General features: G+C 44.8%; 2 protein-coding genes across 5 annotated transcripts; one reads left to right on the top strand and one right to left on the bottom strand.

The window, feature by feature from the left end:
- Window positions 1–589: 589 nt before the first annotated feature.
- dor (vacuolar protein sorting-associated protein 18 dor) lies at window positions 590–8,723 on the bottom strand. 3 transcript variants are annotated; one of them, XM_065358009.1, is made up of 22 exons: window positions 8,559–8,723; window positions 8,172–8,438; window positions 8,008–8,088; window positions 7,322–7,526; window positions 6,998–7,194; window positions 6,599–6,775; window positions 6,079–6,274; window positions 5,800–5,981; window positions 5,516–5,710; window positions 5,250–5,363; window positions 5,039–5,151; window positions 4,802–4,916; window positions 4,491–4,664; window positions 4,240–4,384; window positions 3,919–4,103; window positions 3,371–3,506; window positions 2,903–3,124; window positions 2,664–2,815; window positions 2,261–2,358; window positions 1,776–1,944; window positions 1,281–1,417; window positions 590–1,160 (listed from the first exon to the last, which is right to left on the bottom strand). In XM_065358009.1, the coding sequence occupies exons 3-22, from the start codon at window positions 8,086–8,088 to the stop codon at window positions 1,097–1,099; spliced, it is 3,057 nt and encodes a 1,018-aa protein (XP_065214081.1). In that variant the 5' UTR covers window positions 8,172–8,438; window positions 8,559–8,723; the 3' UTR covers window positions 590–1,096. The 3 variants fall into 3 exon arrangements, with proteins under 3 accessions (XP_065214081.1, XP_065214068.1, XP_065214074.1); XM_065357996.1 differs by having other exon boundaries at window positions 1,281–1,420; window positions 8,559–8,722; XM_065358002.1 differs by lacking the exons at window positions 8,172–8,438; window positions 8,559–8,723 and having other exon boundaries at window positions 1,281–1,420; window positions 8,008–8,116.
- Window positions 8,724–8,963: 240 nt separating this feature from the next.
- On the top strand, window positions 8,964–19,330 carry LOC135841119 (uncharacterized). Of its 2 annotated transcripts, XM_065357934.1 has the most exons (21): window positions 8,984–9,302; window positions 9,428–9,691; window positions 9,834–9,928; window positions 10,036–10,148; window positions 10,365–11,055; window positions 11,220–11,296; window positions 11,499–13,122; window positions 13,226–13,521; window positions 13,663–13,884; window positions 13,991–14,072; window positions 14,151–14,298; window positions 14,496–14,627; window positions 14,859–15,126; window positions 15,242–15,437; window positions 15,550–15,731; window positions 16,562–16,727; window positions 16,807–16,994; window positions 17,126–17,311; window positions 17,399–17,537; window positions 17,798–18,050; window positions 18,398–19,330. In XM_065357934.1, exons 2-21 carry the CDS (start codon window positions 9,483–9,485, stop codon window positions 18,549–18,551), a joined length of 5,421 nt encoding a protein of 1,806 aa, XP_065214006.1. In that variant the 5' UTR covers window positions 8,984–9,302; window positions 9,428–9,482; the 3' UTR covers window positions 18,552–19,330. The 2 variants fall into 2 exon arrangements, with proteins under 2 accessions (XP_065214014.1, XP_065214006.1); XM_065357942.1 differs by lacking the exons at window positions 17,399–17,537; window positions 17,798–18,050; window positions 18,398–19,330 and having other exon boundaries at window positions 8,964–9,302; window positions 16,807–17,056; window positions 17,126–17,282.
- The last annotated feature ends 912 nt before the right edge of the window (window positions 19,331–20,242 follow it).

The raw sequence follows: 20,242 nt of genomic DNA, 5'->3' as shown, positions 1-20,242 counted from the left end.
GTATAAAGCCGAGATGTCGCACGAGATGAAGAAAATTGAAAAATTCATGTTCAAGATTCTAAATCATATGGTTTCCAAAGAAGTGTAGACACGATCACGATCGCGATTTCGTCGGTTTCTCGTCGTTTTGATCTCTTCGGTACGCGCATCGGCATATACCGGTGTTTGTATCGGTATCGGTGTAGCTACGGGTGTTCTGTTCTGTTCGCTATATGTACCCTTAATGTCGCGTTTCGTTTCATTTTCTTAATACACGCTCAAGTTGAATGTACATATGTCAATTGTCAAATGCGTTATATTTATTTCGAGTTTACAAACAAATCCGCGTAAGCGTAATACTACTTGCGACTGCGAATACCTCCTCTACATTATACTCGATATCTTATACATGATGCGATGCGGTGCGTGTAGCTATTATTCTACAATGGTAAATTGCGGCGAATAAGTGAGCAAGTGTGCGTAACCGCGCGTTTGCCATATCTCGCGTATTATTACGAGTAATTATTAGGTGTGCTGTTCGAACAGAAGGAGAAATACCTACCAAACAAATCAACTCGCTCGCGCAAACAAATAAAATAGGTATCGTATGTACGTGGAAAAAATTTATTATTCGAGTATTAATTAAGCTCGATGATTACAAAACCATAAGGTACGAGCGTGGAATAATGGAATAACGATAAACGAGATATCGGCTACACCTCGACTCGTTTCCTGCGATTATTTTTCAATAATTTAATTAACAATACGAGCTAGTTCGATAACGAATACAAATGTGGAAAAATCACGAATAGTACAAAATAAAGTTCAATTTTTACGACGACGTCGCTTTACTACAAACATACTCGAATCATGATACGAGTACACAATAAACATACGTATGTACCTGTACGAATAGACTGACTAGGTAGGTAATGCATACTGCATGTGCATAGGTACATTACATATGTATTATGCGAGTACATTTTAGGTAGATAGGTAGGTATAGGTACGTCTACGTACTCGTAAAATTACTGTAAATGAACCGCGAGTATATACGAAGATGTACCCACACTGATACTGATACTGATACGTGTAGAGGTACGACGACGGCTACGTTTCACTGCCAATCCGAATAAATTTTTTCAAATTCGTCGTCGTTCACGAACGGCTTGTCTATGTTCCTAAAACAAGAAGCGCGCAACAACGTGAGTAATTACTCGTAGAGTAAACGCCGCGCCGCCGCGATTCTAATTTGAAATGCCAGCTGCGCGATTGCAGCGCAACCGCAAACGCAAACTTACGAAATTACTAAATCGCCGCAGAAAAAGCATTCGTTCGCCAATAACGCGTCTAATTTAGATTCCAAGTTTTCTTTCGCCCGCAAAGGACTCGAGTCAGCGTTGACGGCTGTCGTGTATCTGTTTTCCGCTGACCAGTGCTGCTGCGAACGTACATACACACAAATAAATAGTGTAACATTCAAATTCTGCGGATAGGACCGTAGGTACGTATGTAGTAGGTAAGGTATCGGCTAATTCTAATACAAGTACATATCTTGTCACACAACCGGTTACCGCACGGTAGTTACGTACGGTATGCGAGCAAATAAATGAAAAACTAAACATCGGTCGTTTGGCGAAATCAATACGTACGAGTATCAGTATACTACAAATAGTAAATACGAGTAAGTACATATAGAAAAACTTAGCTACGGGTACGGCGACTTCTATCGTAAGTATACGTACATCGTACGAGCGACGTACGATGAGTAATTGCGACTGGTTCGTTCGACTTACTTGTAAACGTTGCAGCTCATTCGAGTCGCTCTCATCTAAATAGGGTTTCATTTCAGCCAGCAAACAATCTTTGTGAAAATGATGAGAACACGGAAATACGTAAAAAGGTCGCAGCAATAGTTGAATATTACAACTCGAACACAAGTCCGACGAGTGGATTATCGTGTACCTGCCAACAAACAACATTTTCGCAATATGTAGTTACGTACACGCACACAGCACCTCTACCTACATTGTACCCAGAACCACACGCGGGTAATCCCTCGATGGTTCAAAATTGCATCGACGAATCGATAAATCAATACCTACGTAGGTATCTAAATATCTGCCAAAGTTGCGACAATATTCGCTCGTTTCGCATCTAAAACGTGGCCAGGCAATGGGGCCAGCGGCGCGGCGATAGGCGATAAACGTAGTACCTATGTACAACCTCGTACACATACGTATAACTCAAACACCAATTAGCATATTCGGTATCGTCTTACTTGTGTCTAAACGAATTTATGTTCGATCGAATGTTATCCGCCGAGTTGATGGCATCGTCGATTTCTTCTTTCAGATGCTCGATATGTTCGTTGTATTCCTGCAAAAACAATCAACCACACACAACCGATGCTAGAGAGTAGAAAGTCTATGCCTGAAAATATACCTACTAACTAACGCGAGTACAAATAATGATGTACCCGTATGTACAGTACATAGTCGTACTTTAGTTTTGGGTGACGATATTTCCTTTCAACAACTACGCATGTATAGGTAACAGCAGCGGCGTAGCAAGTATAAGATAGCCTATGTAATTTATGTAGGCACATACTCGTATGTTATAGTTTTTGGACTGGGGGCACCAAGCTCAGACCCAGGCCCAGGCTCAGGCTCACTCACACTCACCTGTAAGGTAGAGCAAATTGCATCTTTGAATAAATCGATGGTAACGAAATCGGAAAAAAACGGCAACACATCCTCTATTTTGATCAGATCGCATTGTTGCAAAAATTCCATAGCCTTTTCAATATCGTTACATTCGTTCACGACGTGCTGAGCTAAAAAAGAAGGCGAGTGCCATCGTTTGGTTATCATTGCAATTTGCAAACGACTTACTCGTATTTATGTATGTATGTATGTATTACCTATTTTGAGCCATAATCTTTTGCATAATTCGGGATTCTGATTGGAAGGCTGAATAGCCGTTCGTTTGGCCAGTTCCAAATTTACCGTCAACGCCAAGTCTACCGCGCTTTCCCATAGACCTAATAACGACGACAATTGTACGCAGGCTTTTTTTAATCCGTATTCTTGACATAGTTTCAAAGCGTATCGAATGTCATAGTTGACCATGGACGAATCTTGCCCTGAAATGCGCAATCGATTAGGTACAACAAAGGTAGGTGTACGACCACGACTACGACTAGCTAGCTACCTAGGCAGCGTGTACTTATAAACAAATTGAGTTCGAGATTCGCGTGAACCAATCAACAAATACGAGTAATGTTGATAGATCGGTTAGTATAGGATAGGTACTGTACGTGACCGCGCAGAATTGTACACAATTTTCAAATATGTACTATACAGTATACACATACGCAATCTCATCTCACCTTGTGTATCCAAATACTGCATCAGCTTATCGGGTTTATGCTTAGCGTACAAAGTAATCAAGTAGTTGTGAACCGATTCATCGCGCGAATGCAACGAATGTACGCAATATTCCAAATATCGAATTACTTCGAGAGCCTTTGAAAAACAATAACGTATCAATCGTAACGAATTACATATGTAGTAGGCACCGCAGGTATCGTAAACCAATTCGTAAATGCTAAAATATACGGCTACTCGGTAGTCTACTCGTTAAATTAGAATTACACAAATAAAAAAGTCGAGCGATATTTAAAGATCGCCTTATATTCGTAATACATACGATTATATGTACGAATATGTGCAACACTTCGCACTTACACTCTACTAAGCATCCTTCATACCGGTTCCAGGACCTTTTAAATGAAACTAGGTAGTCCATTTTCGATTTTTCGTTTTGTAACGATTAAAAACACACAACGAATCATACTCGCATTATTAATACCTATCTAATGGCTAATACCTAATACGAGTACGTAAATACGTAACGATAACAAACGTTTACGCTCACCTGATTCAGATTGTCATTCGGAATGATCAAGGACGACAGAAACGAAGAAGGCTCCATATTTCGTCCCAATTTTATCAATAAATCGACCGTTTCTTTAGGCGCCAAGATGGTAAATTCGGTCAAAAACGATTTGGTCAAATGTTTGCGAATCACAGCCACCGGTTCGTCCCGAAATAAACTGAGAGCTTGAAATAAAGACGAAACTCGTATATTGCATTCGCATTATTACTACATATTAGGTATGTACTTTTACCGTTGTGATAGCAACGGCGCTGGCGCTGGCACATAACGTGTACAGGCTAAAATTTACCGTTTACGTACCCGAATGTATTTGCCCGTCTTCCAAATAATATCTGATCATATTTTCGTAGTCTTTGTTACCAGTTGCCAAAGTGATCAGATTATCCACGTCACCGTGACTGTTCAACACTTTGTACACCATTTCTTTGTTTTTGGTCAAACAATTCTGCGCAACACCGAATTCGATACGAAAATGAAAATCTCAAATAGGTAATTAACGATTCGTACCGATTGTTAGTCAGCAGTCTCGGCTCTCAATAGTCAATACTCACCGCTACTGAAGGATACGACAGAAACGCTTTCATATCGCTCTGAAGCCGACGATACTCGTCCGTCTTGCTGTCGTCGTTTTTCAACAGCGCCAACTGCTTCTCATTTATCTCGAATAACCAGAATACGATCACGCTGATATGGGCGCTTTCGTGCGATTTCAATTTATCCAACGTCTGCGAAACGAGTCGTTAATTACGTATATCTATAATATATGTATATAGGTAGAGGAGGTATCCACCTATGCGACTGAATTATTACGAGTAAGTAGCCAACTGGATAGGTAGGTACCTACAGGAAGGCAATAACTCACCCGGTAAAGATATAATTTCAACGCGTTAATTTGTTCGGCTAGCAAAAATTTCAAAGCAATCTCTTCGAAAGAAATACAATCCAACTCGGCGTATAAAGATGCGCTCTCCTCGTACCTACGAAGGCAGTCGAATAAAAACATACGTATTACGAGTAGGTACTAGGTAGTACTAGTACGGTAACAGTACGACCACTTTGCTAGCTGTCGCTGTCGTAGGGTCGATACTTGGGTACTTACAAACCGCCACCGAAACAGTATTCGGCTTCTTTTTTTTTCACAACTCTCAACGAATTCGGGTTGCCTTTGCAATACTTCTTGGCCAATGAAAATTCGTTCAAATCGGCGTAAATCTGCGAAACAGCAAAAACGCCTCTTATCACCGTCTTTGTTACCTACACCAACACACCTACACCTACACGTACACGTACGAGTACCACCGCCAACTTACTTTCCACACTGATCTGTCCTCGTGCACAAATTTCCCTTTGCAAATGTTTTTCTCGCAAACAATCCAAACGTTCGACTCGTAGTCCCGAGTAATAGCCACGTACTTACCGTGTGTCTGCGAACAAGAAAGACGAAGCGCTATGAAACTCGCCGATTGAACCATTTTACGTACAAATATGTAGTTTCTCGTAAATAGTCACGCGTGGGCTACGATAAAGCTTTATCGCGCCGCCGCGCCGCGCGTCCATTAACCTTAAGTACGAGTACCTCGTCGTTATTGCGTACGAATATCACTCGTTTGTTTATGTTGGAAACGGCGATTATTCGATTCGGGTACAGCAAAAGCACGTGAAATTCGGTAAGGGCGACGGACGTCGATTCTGGTAACTGCGAAGAATCGTAATCTATTCTATGTTTTTGAACGCATACTTGGCTCAAACCTTCGTCCCAGTGCAAATTCAACTGCGAAAACAACGTTCAATAGAGGCAAATCCTAAATTACGTAACTTACTACGTAGACTACCACTACCAAGCTGCAGTCAACTGATTACCTCGCCGAACAAAATGCCAACTCCGCTGATTTGCCAGGCGAAAAATTTTGGCACAACGCGACGAGAACGATGCGCTGACGCTGACGCTGGCGCTCGCTGTTGGTCATTTTCATTCGAATTCGACTCGTAATACACGTGCAATACGGACGATTGGCCAGCGTTGCCGATTTTCACGCAGTTTTCTGAAAGCGACAGCGACCGCGACCGGAGACCGGCGCGACGAGACGATATTAAAACGAACAAAAGAACAAAATTACGGCATTCTCGTTTCATCCTCACCTGGCATATTCAGATAATTATTGAAAATTTGCGAAAGAAAAGGTTTCTCTTCGTTTCCGTTGGTTTTGCCGACAAACTGATACAACCTATCATTCGTCGTCACCAGTATGAAAAAGTTTTCGGGCGCGTTTTCGAACTGATTAAATTCTATACCAGTTATCGTCATCGAAGCGTTGCCTTTTCCAATATCGAACACCTGCACGAACAGCCACATACCCGAGATACTTAGTTATTAGGTAGTACAAAAATAAACTGTGTTTTATGCAAAATGACAACGACAAATCAGAAAACCTCAACAGGGACATGTAAATGGGCAGGCAGGCAAGCAAGGAAGCAAGGAAGCAAGGAAGGAAAAAGGAAGGAGGAAAGGAAGAAAGAATGATGCTTAATTCGCTACTGCGAGTCGATCGTTCTGACACGATAGTTCATTACGCAACATCAACATGACAGACGAAGGTATGTAATGTACGTAATTTGAAATGAAAATAAATTACAACGTTCGAGTAGTAGCTATTTGTACCTGTCGACAGTGTGATTCGATGCCGCTTTGAAACAATTTCTCCGTTTCCGAATTGATTTCGGTTTCGAATATTAAACCTTTCGACGTGCCCAAAAGAATGAAAGACGACGAATAATCGGTTACGTGAATACGATTCCAGCCGACGGCGGTTATCTCGTGACCTTTCAGTTTAGCCATCTAAAATACGAGTATGTATGTAATGCGCATTGTACACATAACATATAACATAACGAAACAACACAAATCGTAAAATATCTTCAATCACTCTCCTACGTGTATTAGGCAAGCAAATCCGTACAATACAAACAAATCTTACCAATACTATGTAGTACGTACATTGTACATGTATGTATTATCGGTTAAACGCGCGTAGAAGCGACAAAAAACAAAACAACTCACCAGCTTCGGCTTGTAGTGATGGTTACCGCTGGTCGTGTTCAAATAGAACAGCTCGTGAGAGTGGTTAATGGCGGACGACGTGGCGGCATTTTTGCAAGGAATCAGAACCGAGAAGAGTAAATGGCGACCGGTGGTCGGATCCAAAAATATATTTTTCACTTTACAAGCAGCTCCGACCGCCTTACTCGCGTCAATTTCTGTTCAGAGTAGGAATACATATGAAAAATCAGCTCCGAGCGCGTACCTACTCGTAGACATCGTAGTCGTACACGTTTTAGTGTTTCACGTATGCGTACGTATGTACTTACTCGTACATGGACTTACCGTCTGCCGCCTTGCTAGCCTTGCTGCGGTCCGATAAAAATAGCGTGTTGTTGGAAGTCGAATAGACGACGGTATCTTTGCCTACTGCGATACTCTGTAGCTTGCAACCGGCGGCGAGCGTTACGTTCAAAGGTTTCACGCTGAACCAAGATGATTCCTCCGGCTGTTGATCGTAGCTCGCATCGAGGTAATCGTAGTCGCCAACCTGAGGGAATTTAATGTCGACCGTCGAATTGGCAAAATACACTTTACACTAATTAATAGTAGGCTACGTAATACATATGTAAATTGTAAATGTAACGTAGCCTATGCGGACGTTCAGTGAACATCGATATCGATAATGGATCGTGGATCGTGGATCGAACAAGCGAGCGACCAAGTAGGCCTACTTACTTGCGCTACATACGCGAGCCTACATACGAGTAGTACTCGGGGCGCTACACCGTTAATAGTGTATACGAAGATATGCGAGGAGGTATTTATACTTGTATTGTACGCGTAAGTCGGTACATTAGAACACGATACCAATATATCGCCTCGCAGTCTCCGTATGTAGTTGAGCAAAATGAAATACATGAAAGTACTGGGTACGAGAAACGAGATGTTACTGCTCATCGGACGGAGGCATTACCGGCGTAAGGACGAGACACAAAAAAAGACGAGAAAACAGCGAAAGCGAAACCTACCGAATTTTCGCCACCTGGCTCCGCGGCGGTATGCGAATACGGCGACGTAGCCTGTTCGTACTGCTCCAAAATCGACGTCATCTATCGCATACATACGCAAAAACACTCGCTATAATTAATAGAAACGAATAAGAGCGAATATACAAAGGTATTTTCGGACGTACTTTCGAGTACAGTAGCTAACTAGCTAGTAGCTATCGAATACCAAGTACAACTGCAGCCTGCAGGTACGACGAGTAGAAAGTAAACTAATGAGTAGGCGGGCGGTATCCGTAACAGAATAACAATTTCAACGAAACGACCGCACTGCTCGATAATGGGAAATGACTACAGCAACGACTAGAAGACGTAAATCTACGGTTCGGTTCGGTTCGATGCTAGGTGCTACGACCAGCGTCCAGCGTCCAGCGTGCCTCGTACGTAATCTGATTCTGGAATACACAAGTTACAGTCAACAGTTAAGAAAGATAGAGTAGATAAAATTCGTCGTGTAGTTTTACAGCCGCTTCCGATGGTCCATCGCCATTTGCCACTGATCCTCAATTTCTTACCTAAGGATTACGCATCCACATCCGCATTCGCATCGTATTCGTAACAGTAGGAAATATTAGCATCCATTCTCGCAAAATTCATTTCATATTCGATTCACCAAAATACGCAATTCTTTTCACTATTCGTCCCAAGTAGTGTATCGCTCCCCTTATCAAATAATTATAATTATCGTTATCAGCGCCAAATCGCCGTGCCCGTGTCCGGTGTCCCTGTCACGGAGTCACGGCTGATCACTGGGAAGTGGCCCGGAACGAAACGAAACGGGCACGCGCATTAAAAACGTGACGTGAACCCGTGCTGTTAGCCGTGATGCCATCCAACAGTTTCCAATTCCAACACTATGCCCGTATCGGAATCGGAACGTCTGTATGTGTTTGCGCATGCGTGAGAGCGTGAGCACTGTGAGCAAAAGCATTAAAGCAAAATTGAAAGAATTTCTTATCACAGTCTCGCTTCGTACTGATAATACAGCCTGTTGTTTTCCTATTTCTATTCAGGATTTCAGGTTTTGTCTCACGAGTCGTTTCGTTTGAAAAAAGACGCGCTATTTTTGCGAATATTTTCTAATTAATCGGTTACTATTCGCTTTTCGCTATCGCTACTACTAAGCAAAAGTACTACTCCGTTAGCCGTTGTGTTGTGCAGCAAATTTGTCATCCGTCTTATTATTATGCGTGAATTTGAGCGTTCGCGTGGAGGTGGTGTTGCATCTGGAATCTCGATCGAGTGAAAAGAAAATCTTGGTAGGTAGTTGCTAACACGAAACGCCGATGAGATATTTTTCTCGAGTATTCGATTTCGAATTGGTTCATTTTAATCGCCGTATCGCGATCGCGATATCTTATAATTACGATTACGTTTTTTCCAGTTGTCAGTAGTCGGCCCTTTGAAATGGTACATCATTTTGCCAGCTCGTCTGCAAGATGGATAAAGCCAACGGTAGCAAGTTCACGTTTAAGAAGCAAACATTCGGCGCCGGAGTGTCCAAGACGTTGCCGAAGCAGTCCAGTATGGATTCTTTTCTTAGAAAGCCCAAAGCGTCTAGCAAGTTGACGGCTGAAAAAGAAAATGGAAAATTGGTGGTCGCCGCCACACCCGCTCCCGCCGCGGCGGTTGCCAAAACTCCGACGACGTGAGTACTAGAGCGACAGCGAGCGCTTCTATACGGAGTGCTTACTGCTTACTTACACCACATACATTGTGTAATGTACTAAAATACGTATCGACACCGAGTAGTTAACCTCGTGTTTCGTTTTCATCGATGGAATGTTTAGGAAACCACAACGACAACGTACTCGTACTATCGCCAGATTAGATTTAATGCAGACGCAAGACGACGACGACGACGACGTTCTCATCAAGCCTTCGAGTTAGTATCCGCGCTCTTTACGCGCACTCGCGCAGTACTTTCGTCGATACATTCGCATATTAGGTAGATGATGATATTAAAATAGCGGTAATTTCTCATTTTTACAGATCTTCCGAGCTACAAAGAGCAAGATATTGACGAGCTTTTCGACGATGCGGATGTAAAACCACCACGTAACGACTGTTTCGCTGAAAAGCAGGCCACTTTGACCGCTTCGCAGGTTGGTACATCTACGACTACGAGTATTACATACCTACGTTTACTACGTACGAGTACATACATTTAGCCTCGCTCGATAAAACGAGCGCAAATACAAATACAAATACGGTACCTAAGCCGAGGCTGCGACCGACACCTCTACGGTGTTGTAGCCCGTGTGCGGAGGCACCTAGGTACATAATAAATTGCCGACGCTGACGTTCTCGAATACTTTTAGGACTCGCAGTGGCCGTACGATTCGTCGGCAACGTTGACGTGCGCCGAACGTAGTCCGGTCTTGACGAACAAGAGAAAATCGAAAAAATTTGGAAAAATCTATCAGGATATGGATTTCGAATTCGATTACAGCGACTGGTCGGAAAAGAGGAAAACTGATTCGACGCCGGTTCCGTTGAAAACGCGCCGCGCATCTCCCACCTTCGAATCTCTGCTCGACATTTCAAACGACGACGAAAAAGATACGGCGGCGACGACGACGCTGAAAAACACGTCGATCGCGAATAAGAAATCGTCTAAGACAATCGACGAATTCGATCTGGATCTGGATATTACCGACGAGCACGACGGTGGTGGTGGTGGTGGTGGCGGCGGTGGGGTGATTTGTCGAACGCCTAACAAGCGTGCCGAATCTCCGGATCTATTCGAGCCTAGTCCCGAATGCAAAGCCGCCAGGTCGCAAATATTTTCGAAAAATTTCTGCCTACTGCGACATCCGAAATCGCCCACCAAGTCGGATTCGACGCCGCAATCGACAATCTCGTCCGTCGACGACGCTTTCGCCGTGCCGAAGCGAGTCTCCGTTGCGCCGCTGCCGTCGCCGCTGCCTCCTTCGCCATCGTCGATACCGCCATCACCGCCGTCCAACGCCACCGAGAGGCCGACCAATTCGAATACACGCGACCGGAAAAGTACGTATACGTACCGGAATTGGGTTATTTATTTTTATACCTACATCGTACCTAATTCGTATTGACATTTTCTTCTTGGAGAAAAAAAAACACGCAGCGTAATCTTTTGCTCGTCGTTGAAACCGCGCGCGTACTCATCGCGTATGTTCTCGTTTATTTTTCAGATTCAGATTCCTTACCCTCCGTGAAGCAGTTCTTGGAAGAAGCTCAAACCGGTTGTTTCGCAAAATTAAGTAAAAATGTGAGTTACAGTTATCGTTTGTTCGAAATCGAAATAATGTCACTTATACGTACTTAGTACCGAGTACGAGTACGAGTACGAGTACAGATAACCGTAGCCCAAGTTGAACGTGTTTACGTTTGTAACTTGTACATCTAGAAATGCGTCTCTAGGTACCATATTCGAAAAAGTGTCGTTAATGTGGCGTTCGCTTGTTTTGCAGAATTCGTTGTTGCAAGTGGAATCGAATTTGGATGTTTTGCGAAGTTACGAAAGAAAAATATTAGACGCGACGTTCGAATGGTTCACTTCGATGCCCACGTTTGTCGCCGAACAGATCGATTACGTTTTAGACGGTAACCACTTGACCAAGTTGAAAATGTTCCGAGCTAGAATTAGCGAAAAAATCGCCGAAGCCGAAGCCGTCAGTTTGGAGAAATTCGCGCAGCATAGTCCGAAAGATCACGAAAACTATTGCAGAATCGAGCAAAAGATCACCTTTCTTTCGGAAGCGATGAAATCGATAAAAAACGCCGTCGCTTCCAGTCCGAATAAAAACGTCGGAAACGATCGCGGCGGCGGCAGCGGCAGCGGCAGCGGCGGATGTGTGGTTCGTAAATTGGCGGACGATAATTTGGACGATGATTTGTTTTCGTCAGACGACAACGACGACGGTGACGGCGACCGCTATCGAGACGATTTTCGAATGGGAAAATTCGATCGGAAGGAAAGGTCGAAAAATCACGTCTACTCGAACGACGAAGGTAAACTGCCATCGGAGCGGGCGGCGACCAATCACGCGCCGGTCGCGGTCGCGGCGCTGAAACGAAGTACCTTCGATTCTACCGAGTTCGAGCGGCTTCCTTCTACGCAAGATATCGATCGAGTTTTCGATAGCTGGAAAGATTGCGCGGATCAAACGTTGCGAGTTAAACGGTCGGAAAAGCGGAAACGCGGCGAATCGAGTGTCAAGAGAAACGCGTCGCCGCCTGTGCTGTCGAAATCGCGCGGGAGTGGCGGCGTCGCTAAAACTGGCGACAACCAAACTGTAGAAGGAGGAGGAGAAGAAAGAGGAACAGTTGGTGAATCTTTATTCGCCACGGTCAACGGCGGCGGCGTCGGCAGCGGCAGCGGCAGCAACAACTACTACAACGACGACGACGAAGACGACGATTTTCCCATTCTTAGCGATTCGCAGTTACTGAGTTTGGCGGTGAAGAAGAAACGTTCGGCGAGTGACGACCGCGATACGATGCAGCAGCGGGCGGATTTGGTGGCGAAAACTAGCTCGCCGTTTGCCGTGTCCCGCGACGTTTCAAACGGACCATTGTTGGGCGGCTCGTCGAGTTCGAAAATCAACCGTCTCCCGGTTAACGCGAATGATACGAATACGAAGTGGTCGGATCCCGCCGCAGACAGAACGTACTCGAACGACAACAACGACGCGGGTATCAGGTTTAATGGAAGTACGGTTACCGCCGCCGCCGGCGGCAGCAGTCGGTCGACGACCAACCAGAAATTCAAATTCAAAGCTCCCTGTTTCGGAGGCGTTGGCGGTGGAGATGTCGCTGGCGACAGTTCTTCGTCCCAAAACCGTATGCCTGTCGGTCGAGGTGATGGCGATCGCCGCCGCAACGATGAGGCGATGGCCTGCGCATCCGTTGTTCGCGCTAATCAGCGGCCGTCGATTAACGAAACGTCTCCCGGCGACGACGATCGTTTGTTCGACGAATTATTTCAAAGTCAAACGTTACCCGCGGCGGCCGATGACGGTGGCCGGCATCGCTCAGCCCAAGTGCAAGCGCAAGCGCAAGCCCAAGCGTCGTCGTCCCATTATCAAGATTACAGTGAGTCAATTATTTTTGAAATTCGCACCTAGTACCTATTACTTATTATTACCGTCTTATTACGTAGTTATTCGATTATCGCATTCGCGTTTGCGTGTTCTAGTCGGCGATTACCTGTTCGAATCGGACGAAGAAATCGACTTGAGCATGATCGAATCGGCGGTGGCAAACTCGTCGTCGTCGTTGCGAACGAGTAATGTGACGAAAACACGCGGAGGCGGCGGCGGCGGCGACGGCGACGTTGCCGTTGCCGTTGCCTCGTCGCCGTCAAAAACTGGCGACGCAAAATGGTCGCACGATACGAGCGTGGTCGGCAAGTTCGCCAACAGCTTTCCCAACGACGGCATCACCGGAGAATTCAGTCGCGACGATTATGCGCATTCGGCCGAATTGAATCGAGTGAGTTACTACACCCGAATTGAGTATTGTACACACATACTCGTATGTACGCGTATCTAGTGTGTACCGGTACCGCCTAACCGGCGCTAACGAGATTTTCGTTGTACTGATTATTCTTACTCCTCCTACTCGCACTCGCAGGTATTTCGAAGTACTTTCGGGCTGCATAAATTCAGACCTATCCAGTTGGAAGCCATCAACGCGGCCTTGCTACGCTACGATTGCTTCATATTGATGCCGACCGGGGGAGGCAAATCTCTGTGCTATCAACTGCCGGCGTTGTTGACGAGAGGCGTTACCATAGTTATATCGCCGCTCAAGTCTCTAATCATCGACCAGACGGAAAAACTGAAAGCGTTGGACGTAAGTAGCGCCCCGGCGCGGTCGGTGTATCTACCATTCTACCTACGTCTTACATATTGTACTTGTACTTATTGTGGTCGTTGGTTTCGTTGTTATTCGATTGCAGATCGCTGCCGCTCATCTTCTCGGAGAAACGACCGCCGCCGAGGCGAACAATATCTATATGGATTTATGCCGTAAAGAACCGAGTACGTATACGTATACCTAAGTGCGCCAAATTCACTAAATTGTCGGTCGGTCGGTTATTTTGTTTGTTTCGTTTGTAGATTTGAAAATGTTGTACGTGACACCGGAAAAGGTGGCCAGCAGCGTTCAGTTGCAGAATGTGTTTTGCAATTTGTACAGTCGTAAATTAATATCTCGATTCGTGATCGACGAAGCTCACTGCGTCTCGCAGTGGGGTCACGATTTCAGGTACGTAGACGTACTCGACACTCGTATTAAGTAGGTACATACTCGTATAGGTAATCGATTAACCACTGTCTGCCCTGTATCCGTTCAACCTGCTCTGCTATTTACGTCGCATCAGCCAACAGCGACGTTATTCGTAGTTTATTCGACTTTTAATTTTTTTTTTTTTTTTTTTTTTAATTTTTCGCACGCTTACGCAGGCCGGATTACAAAAGGCTGTGTTCTCTTCGTCAAAACTATCCCGACGTTCCTATCATGGCTTTGACGGCAACCGCCACCGCTAGAGTGCGTAACGATATTCTTCATCAATTGAACATCAAATCGCCGAAATGGTGAGTAGATATATTATAATACGCGGTATAATACGTAAAATATTCGACGCGCATTGCCGGCGTCTGCGCCTATTTTTGTAGCTACGTATTTTTACTCGTAAATGCGGCGTGGCGTAGCATGGCGCGGCGCGGCGCGGCGGCGAGATGAAATACGAGTTACGAGTAAGCAATACGTAATACGTAATACGCAATACGCAATACGCACCAAACATGGGACGCTTTCGGTTACAGGTTCATATCGAGTTTCAATCGACCAAATTTGAAATACCAAGTGGTGACCAAAAAAGGCAACAAAACGGCGCTAGATGAGATAATAAGTTTGATTAAAATAAAATTCGCCAGACAATCGGGAATTCTGTACTGCTTGTCGAGGAAGGAGTGCGACAGTACGGCGGAAACGTTGAAAAAATCCGGCGTAAAAGCCGAAAGTTATCACGCAGGGTTGAGCGACAAGCAACGAAACGACGTGCAGTCCAAGTGGGTCAGCAACAAATTTCAGGTGGGTACCGGGTGTGTAGGTGTACCCAAGTGGCAAGTACCTACTTTGTACATATGTACATACTAGTATGCATTATGTATCATTTGTGCCGTGCTGTGCTGTGTTGTGCTCGTAGATTGTTTGCGCTACGATCGCTTTCGGAATGGGTATCGATAAACCGGATGTGCGGTTCGTCATTCATTTCTCGTTGCCCAAGTCCATCGAGGGTTACTATCAAGAATCAGGCAGAGCCGGCAGAGACGGCAAACTATCGTGCTGCGTTTTGTACTATTCGTACGGGGATGTGCATCGAATCAAAAAATTGATTCAAAGTTGGTTGACTTACGATTAGCTGTCGCGGCGAGTACAAACCACCCGTACCACCCGTACGTCTGTAGGTACATACGAGTATTATTAATCGATTGTATTTGCTATTTCTCGCAGTTGGCGACGGAAATGCCGAAACGAAAGCGGTACACTACTCGAATTTGTGGCGTATAGTGCGATTTTGCGAAAACAAAACCGACTGCCGACGAAGTCTTCAGCTCAACTATTTCGGCGAACTGTTCAAGAGAGAGCTTTGCGCATCGAATGCGGATACCATCTGCGATAATTGCTCGCAAATCGTAAGACCCGCCCGCCTACCTACCTACCTACCTACCTACCTACCTACCTACCTTATTACAAATACCTACGCATCCGCTCGCAGTCGCGTCGCACACATCTGCCCTTTCGCGCTTCGGGCCGTGTAAACATTTTTTGAAAAATTTCAAAACCAACCGACGTATTTACCCGTTTACTCGCGCGTTGATTTTATGCCGCGGCCGTGGCGTTGGGAATTGAAAATTTGCGGCTTTCCGCTAGCACCGGGTCCACTCGAACGCGGACACGGTCGCGGTTTGCGGCCAACGAGGATAAGTATAAATTTAATTTTTTTTGCCAAGCCGTTTGAGAAATTGAATTTGTACCCTTTTTGGCCCCGTTCTACGTACGGTTCGAAAGTCGCTACAACGACGACGACGACGACGGTGACGAAAAAATACTCGCGAGAACGGAAATCATAAAACAACACGTACCTACTTCGTAGTAATAATTACGACTGCGATGTAGATTAATTATCGCTTACCTAGGTACGCGTCCAAAAAATAAAAAATTAAATAAATAAATAAAATGGCGCGATAGATATGTATTTGTAATTCGAATACGATACCTAATGGTGTAATATACTGTATAAGTGTATACCCGACTGATTTCGAACACAAAACGATCGACTGGAAAGCAGTCGAATAAAGGGGCTTGGGCATGGGCATAACTGTGACGTAGGAAGCGCTGAAAATTTGTGCAATGTGTCGCTTGCGTGTGCGTGCAAATGTGCAGGTATACGGTATCAATGCGTACCAACTGCAAATATATAATATACGAGTACGTAATGTAATGTAATATCGGTGTGTCGCAGAATTCTTACAAAATACGCGACGTTACGGAAGATTGCAAAGCCATCGTAAAGAGTGTGAGTGATATTTGCGGTGGAATCGACAACGGCGCGTGGAACAAAAATTTCACCACCGCACACATCGCCGATATTTTCAAAGGCGCCAAACTGCAAAAAATTATTACCGCGGGTGAGTCGCAATCGTAATCGTAGTCGCTGTCGCTTATCGACGGCTTATTTTTACATTTTACGTTTTTGTACGCGTGTAGGTCACAATACGATCCCGTTGTACGGACGCGGAAAAAGTTGGAATCGAGTCGACATCGACAGGCTACTGCATCAGCTCATTCTAGACGGATATTTGCAAGAGAAAATGGTACCGAATCGAGAAGAAATCATACTATCGTACGTCAAACTCGGTCCTAAAGCCGACCATTTGCTCGCTGGCAAAGTAAAGGTGAGCGGAGCGGACGCGCGGTTACGGTCGCTTTTCAGTGCCAGTACCAGTACCTTACCTACGTAGATCTTTCTTCGTCTTTTTTTTTTCTCTTTTTTTTCAATCAATCGGTTTAACCCGTATTTTTTCAGATTTCTTTCCCGATGATGGAGTCGGCTGCGTCCAAGGCTAACGTTAGAGAGCATCGTATTGAAAAGAAAATCGATTCGCGGGCGGGCGACGAATTGCACGAAAAATGTTATCAAGAGCTGATGGAAGAGCTAAACCAAATCGCCGAAAGTTCCAATTCCAAAGCTAGCTCCCTCATGACCGTAGAAGTTTGTGTTTACCTTTTGTACTTTCGATTAGGTTACTTTATTATTTTGAGAAATGAAACTTATCGCGTAATTTTTGTCACTACGTAGGCCATTCAGATGATGTCGATCGAGCTACCTACGAACGAAGAAGAAATGCTGCGGATTGACGGCGTTACCAAGGCTAATTTCGATAAGTTTGGACAGTTCATGTTGAAAATAACTTCGGCGTACGCTTCGAAAAAACGAGGTACGCACACGTAGTCCATAGCGCTAAGATCTACTCGTAGTATAGAATACTCGTATAGAGAGCTACGTAGTCGTACGCTGTCTGTATCCGGCAGTCGGTACTCGGTACTCGGTAGACAGCGTCAAAAAGTTGAGATTTGCAGCGAGCTTTTTTATCGCTATCTATCGCGTACCTACTCGTACGTGTGTTATGCTACGTACTCGTGATTGTACTCGTATAGTTCATTACGCATTTACACTTTGCGCACGTCCGTGTTACAGAAATCGAGCTAACGGTGGAACAACAGAATAATGACGATGACTACTACGACGAAGACGACGACGACAGTCACGACCAAACGGAGGCTTTAACGTGGAACGAGGACGAATTGAGTCCGTATTTCGCTAGTTCGTCATCCGGCTTCGGCGGCGGCGGCGGCGGCGGCTCTCAAGCTCGAAAAAAAACCAAAGCCGGCGCTTACGGTCGAAAAACGTACAAGAGAAAGTTTCGAAGACGTAAAAAAGCTTCGCCAAAGTACGTGTAACCATGTGCCTACTCGTAAATGTTATTTGCTCGCGATATGCGGCGAATCGCTGCGCTGCGCGGCGTCGCTACTCGCCTACTCTATGTACATAAATCGTGCTCGAGTTGGAAACTGCGGTCGAATAATAATGAAAAAAATGTAACCGCTATCGGTTAGGAAATTTTCTCGTAATTTGGAATGTGGCAAAGTGTGAAATTGTAAGGTGGTTTTTTTGTATGTGGAGACGCGGAGCGCGGTACCTAATTAATACGTACGAGTATAATATAACGTAGGCATTTCCCAGATAGTCCCTAGCTAATAACTAATTAATAATTATCGTTTGACTTGTTACTCGTAGCAAACGGCGCAAGGCTGTCAATTCGAAGAGCAGTCCCGCCAAACCGTTGGCTCAGAATCGAGCTTTAGCCGCCAGACGCTTGGGATTTTTGACGTCAGTTCCTAAACAGTACGCTCACTGCTCCGCCGGGTCCGCATCGTCGTCCAAAAAATAAGCGCCCAACGCCCAGCGGCAGCGCTGCTGCGATTATCTTTTAACACGTACAAATAATTATGTATTTAGTTATCCGCGTACCTACTTTTTTTAAATAAAAACTACTCGTTTCGTACCTAATCTAAGATGCTCGTTACGCGTTCGATGTTCTCTGTTTCTCCCCGACAGCGTGAGCGTAATCGTGATCGTGAGCGTGAGCGTGAGCGTGCCTACTGGTGTAGGTACTATTACGAATTACGATTACGCATTACGAAATACGAATACTCGGGTGTACTAGTCGGTGGCCACCGGCCGGGCCATCGCCATAAGACTGTACAGTACTTTTAACGGGGTGCGCAATCGAACCGAACTGAACCGATATTTTTTGATACGAATAATTTGCGGGAATGATTTAATCATTTCGACGGATGAGAATTTTAATTTTTCGCGACAGTAGGGCTAAATTGAATTTTAAATTTCGACCTCGGGACGTTGCGGGCTCCGGCTCCGGCACCGGCACCGGATCTTTTGCGCACCCTAGACGTGTAGTACCGTATGTATTTGTATATCTCATATTAGATATGTATTATGTAAGTATTTTATGTTCGTACTATGTACGTGTGTGTGTGTAGTTAATTTGTATCGTGTATCGTGTATCGTATATTTGTTGTCCTTTACTCCTACTCGAATCATGTGCCCACTTTCGTAGTCGTACATGTTAAAATTTTGTACATATATTTGTCTGTGTAGCGGTACAGCTGTGTTCAATTTGAATTGTTTAGTAAAAATTTGTGGAAACTACTCGACAGCATTTTTCATTTTGAAGACTGCGACTGCATATTGTGGTTCGTAGTTTGTTAATTTGGTGTTGGTAAGTTGGTATACATACGAGTAATACCTAATCGTATCTAATGGCCCCTCGACGCGACGTGGGTATGTTAGCTAGCGTACTCGTCCAAAACTATGCGATTATTGTTTTGAAAATGGTTAGCAACGCTACAAGCTACAACATGCCACATAATGAAATGCCAGTAGTGCGTACAGTACCAGCTGCTTTACAATTACACCAGTCTCCAGATACAGCAGACAGCAGCCGATGCGCGACTGGTCAGTGACTAACACTCGTAGCTCAATATTTACGAAAACGAGTACGAGTTCGAGTAATAGACACGGGCACGGTCAACGACAGTAGTCAGTAGTCAGTACTCAGTAGTGTGCTTCTAATTGTCATTAACTCGTACATTATGGCGCAGCGGTCAGCGGTGGGGCGCCAAGTCTCAAGTCTGCCTTGCTACAAGGTAGGTCCCTACATACTAGGTAGCTACTCGTACTAGCTAGGTACGCAGTACGTACTCGACTCGATGTTACGAGTACGCAGTACGAGTATACTACATACATACGAGTAAGGTACAATGTCGAATGTCGAATGTCGAATGTACTATGAACTTCATAACACAGCTCGTTGGATAACCAAGTACTAGTACTATACGTACCTCTACCTAAGTAGAATGAACGATGATTGAGAAACCGGGCGAGGCGAGGCGAAAGGACGGACGGACGGACGCAGACGCTCCATATACAAGTATCCTCTAATGTACGACGAGTGTATCTACGTATCTACATAATTACGAGTACGTATCGTCGCGGCGCGGTGCGGCGGCGGTACATCTAGATCTAGCACAATTTTACCATTAGGTATTGCTGTTAATGTTA

Source organism: Planococcus citri, chromosome 1 (assembly GCF_950023065.1).
Source record: "Planococcus citri chromosome 1, ihPlaCitr1.1, whole genome shotgun sequence".
In the NCBI taxonomy this organism is placed as follows: domain Eukaryota; kingdom Metazoa; phylum Arthropoda; class Insecta; order Hemiptera; family Pseudococcidae; genus Planococcus; species Planococcus citri.
The sequence above is the reverse complement of the archived record's forward strand: the minus strand, read 5'-3'. Positions and strand labels throughout refer to the sequence as shown.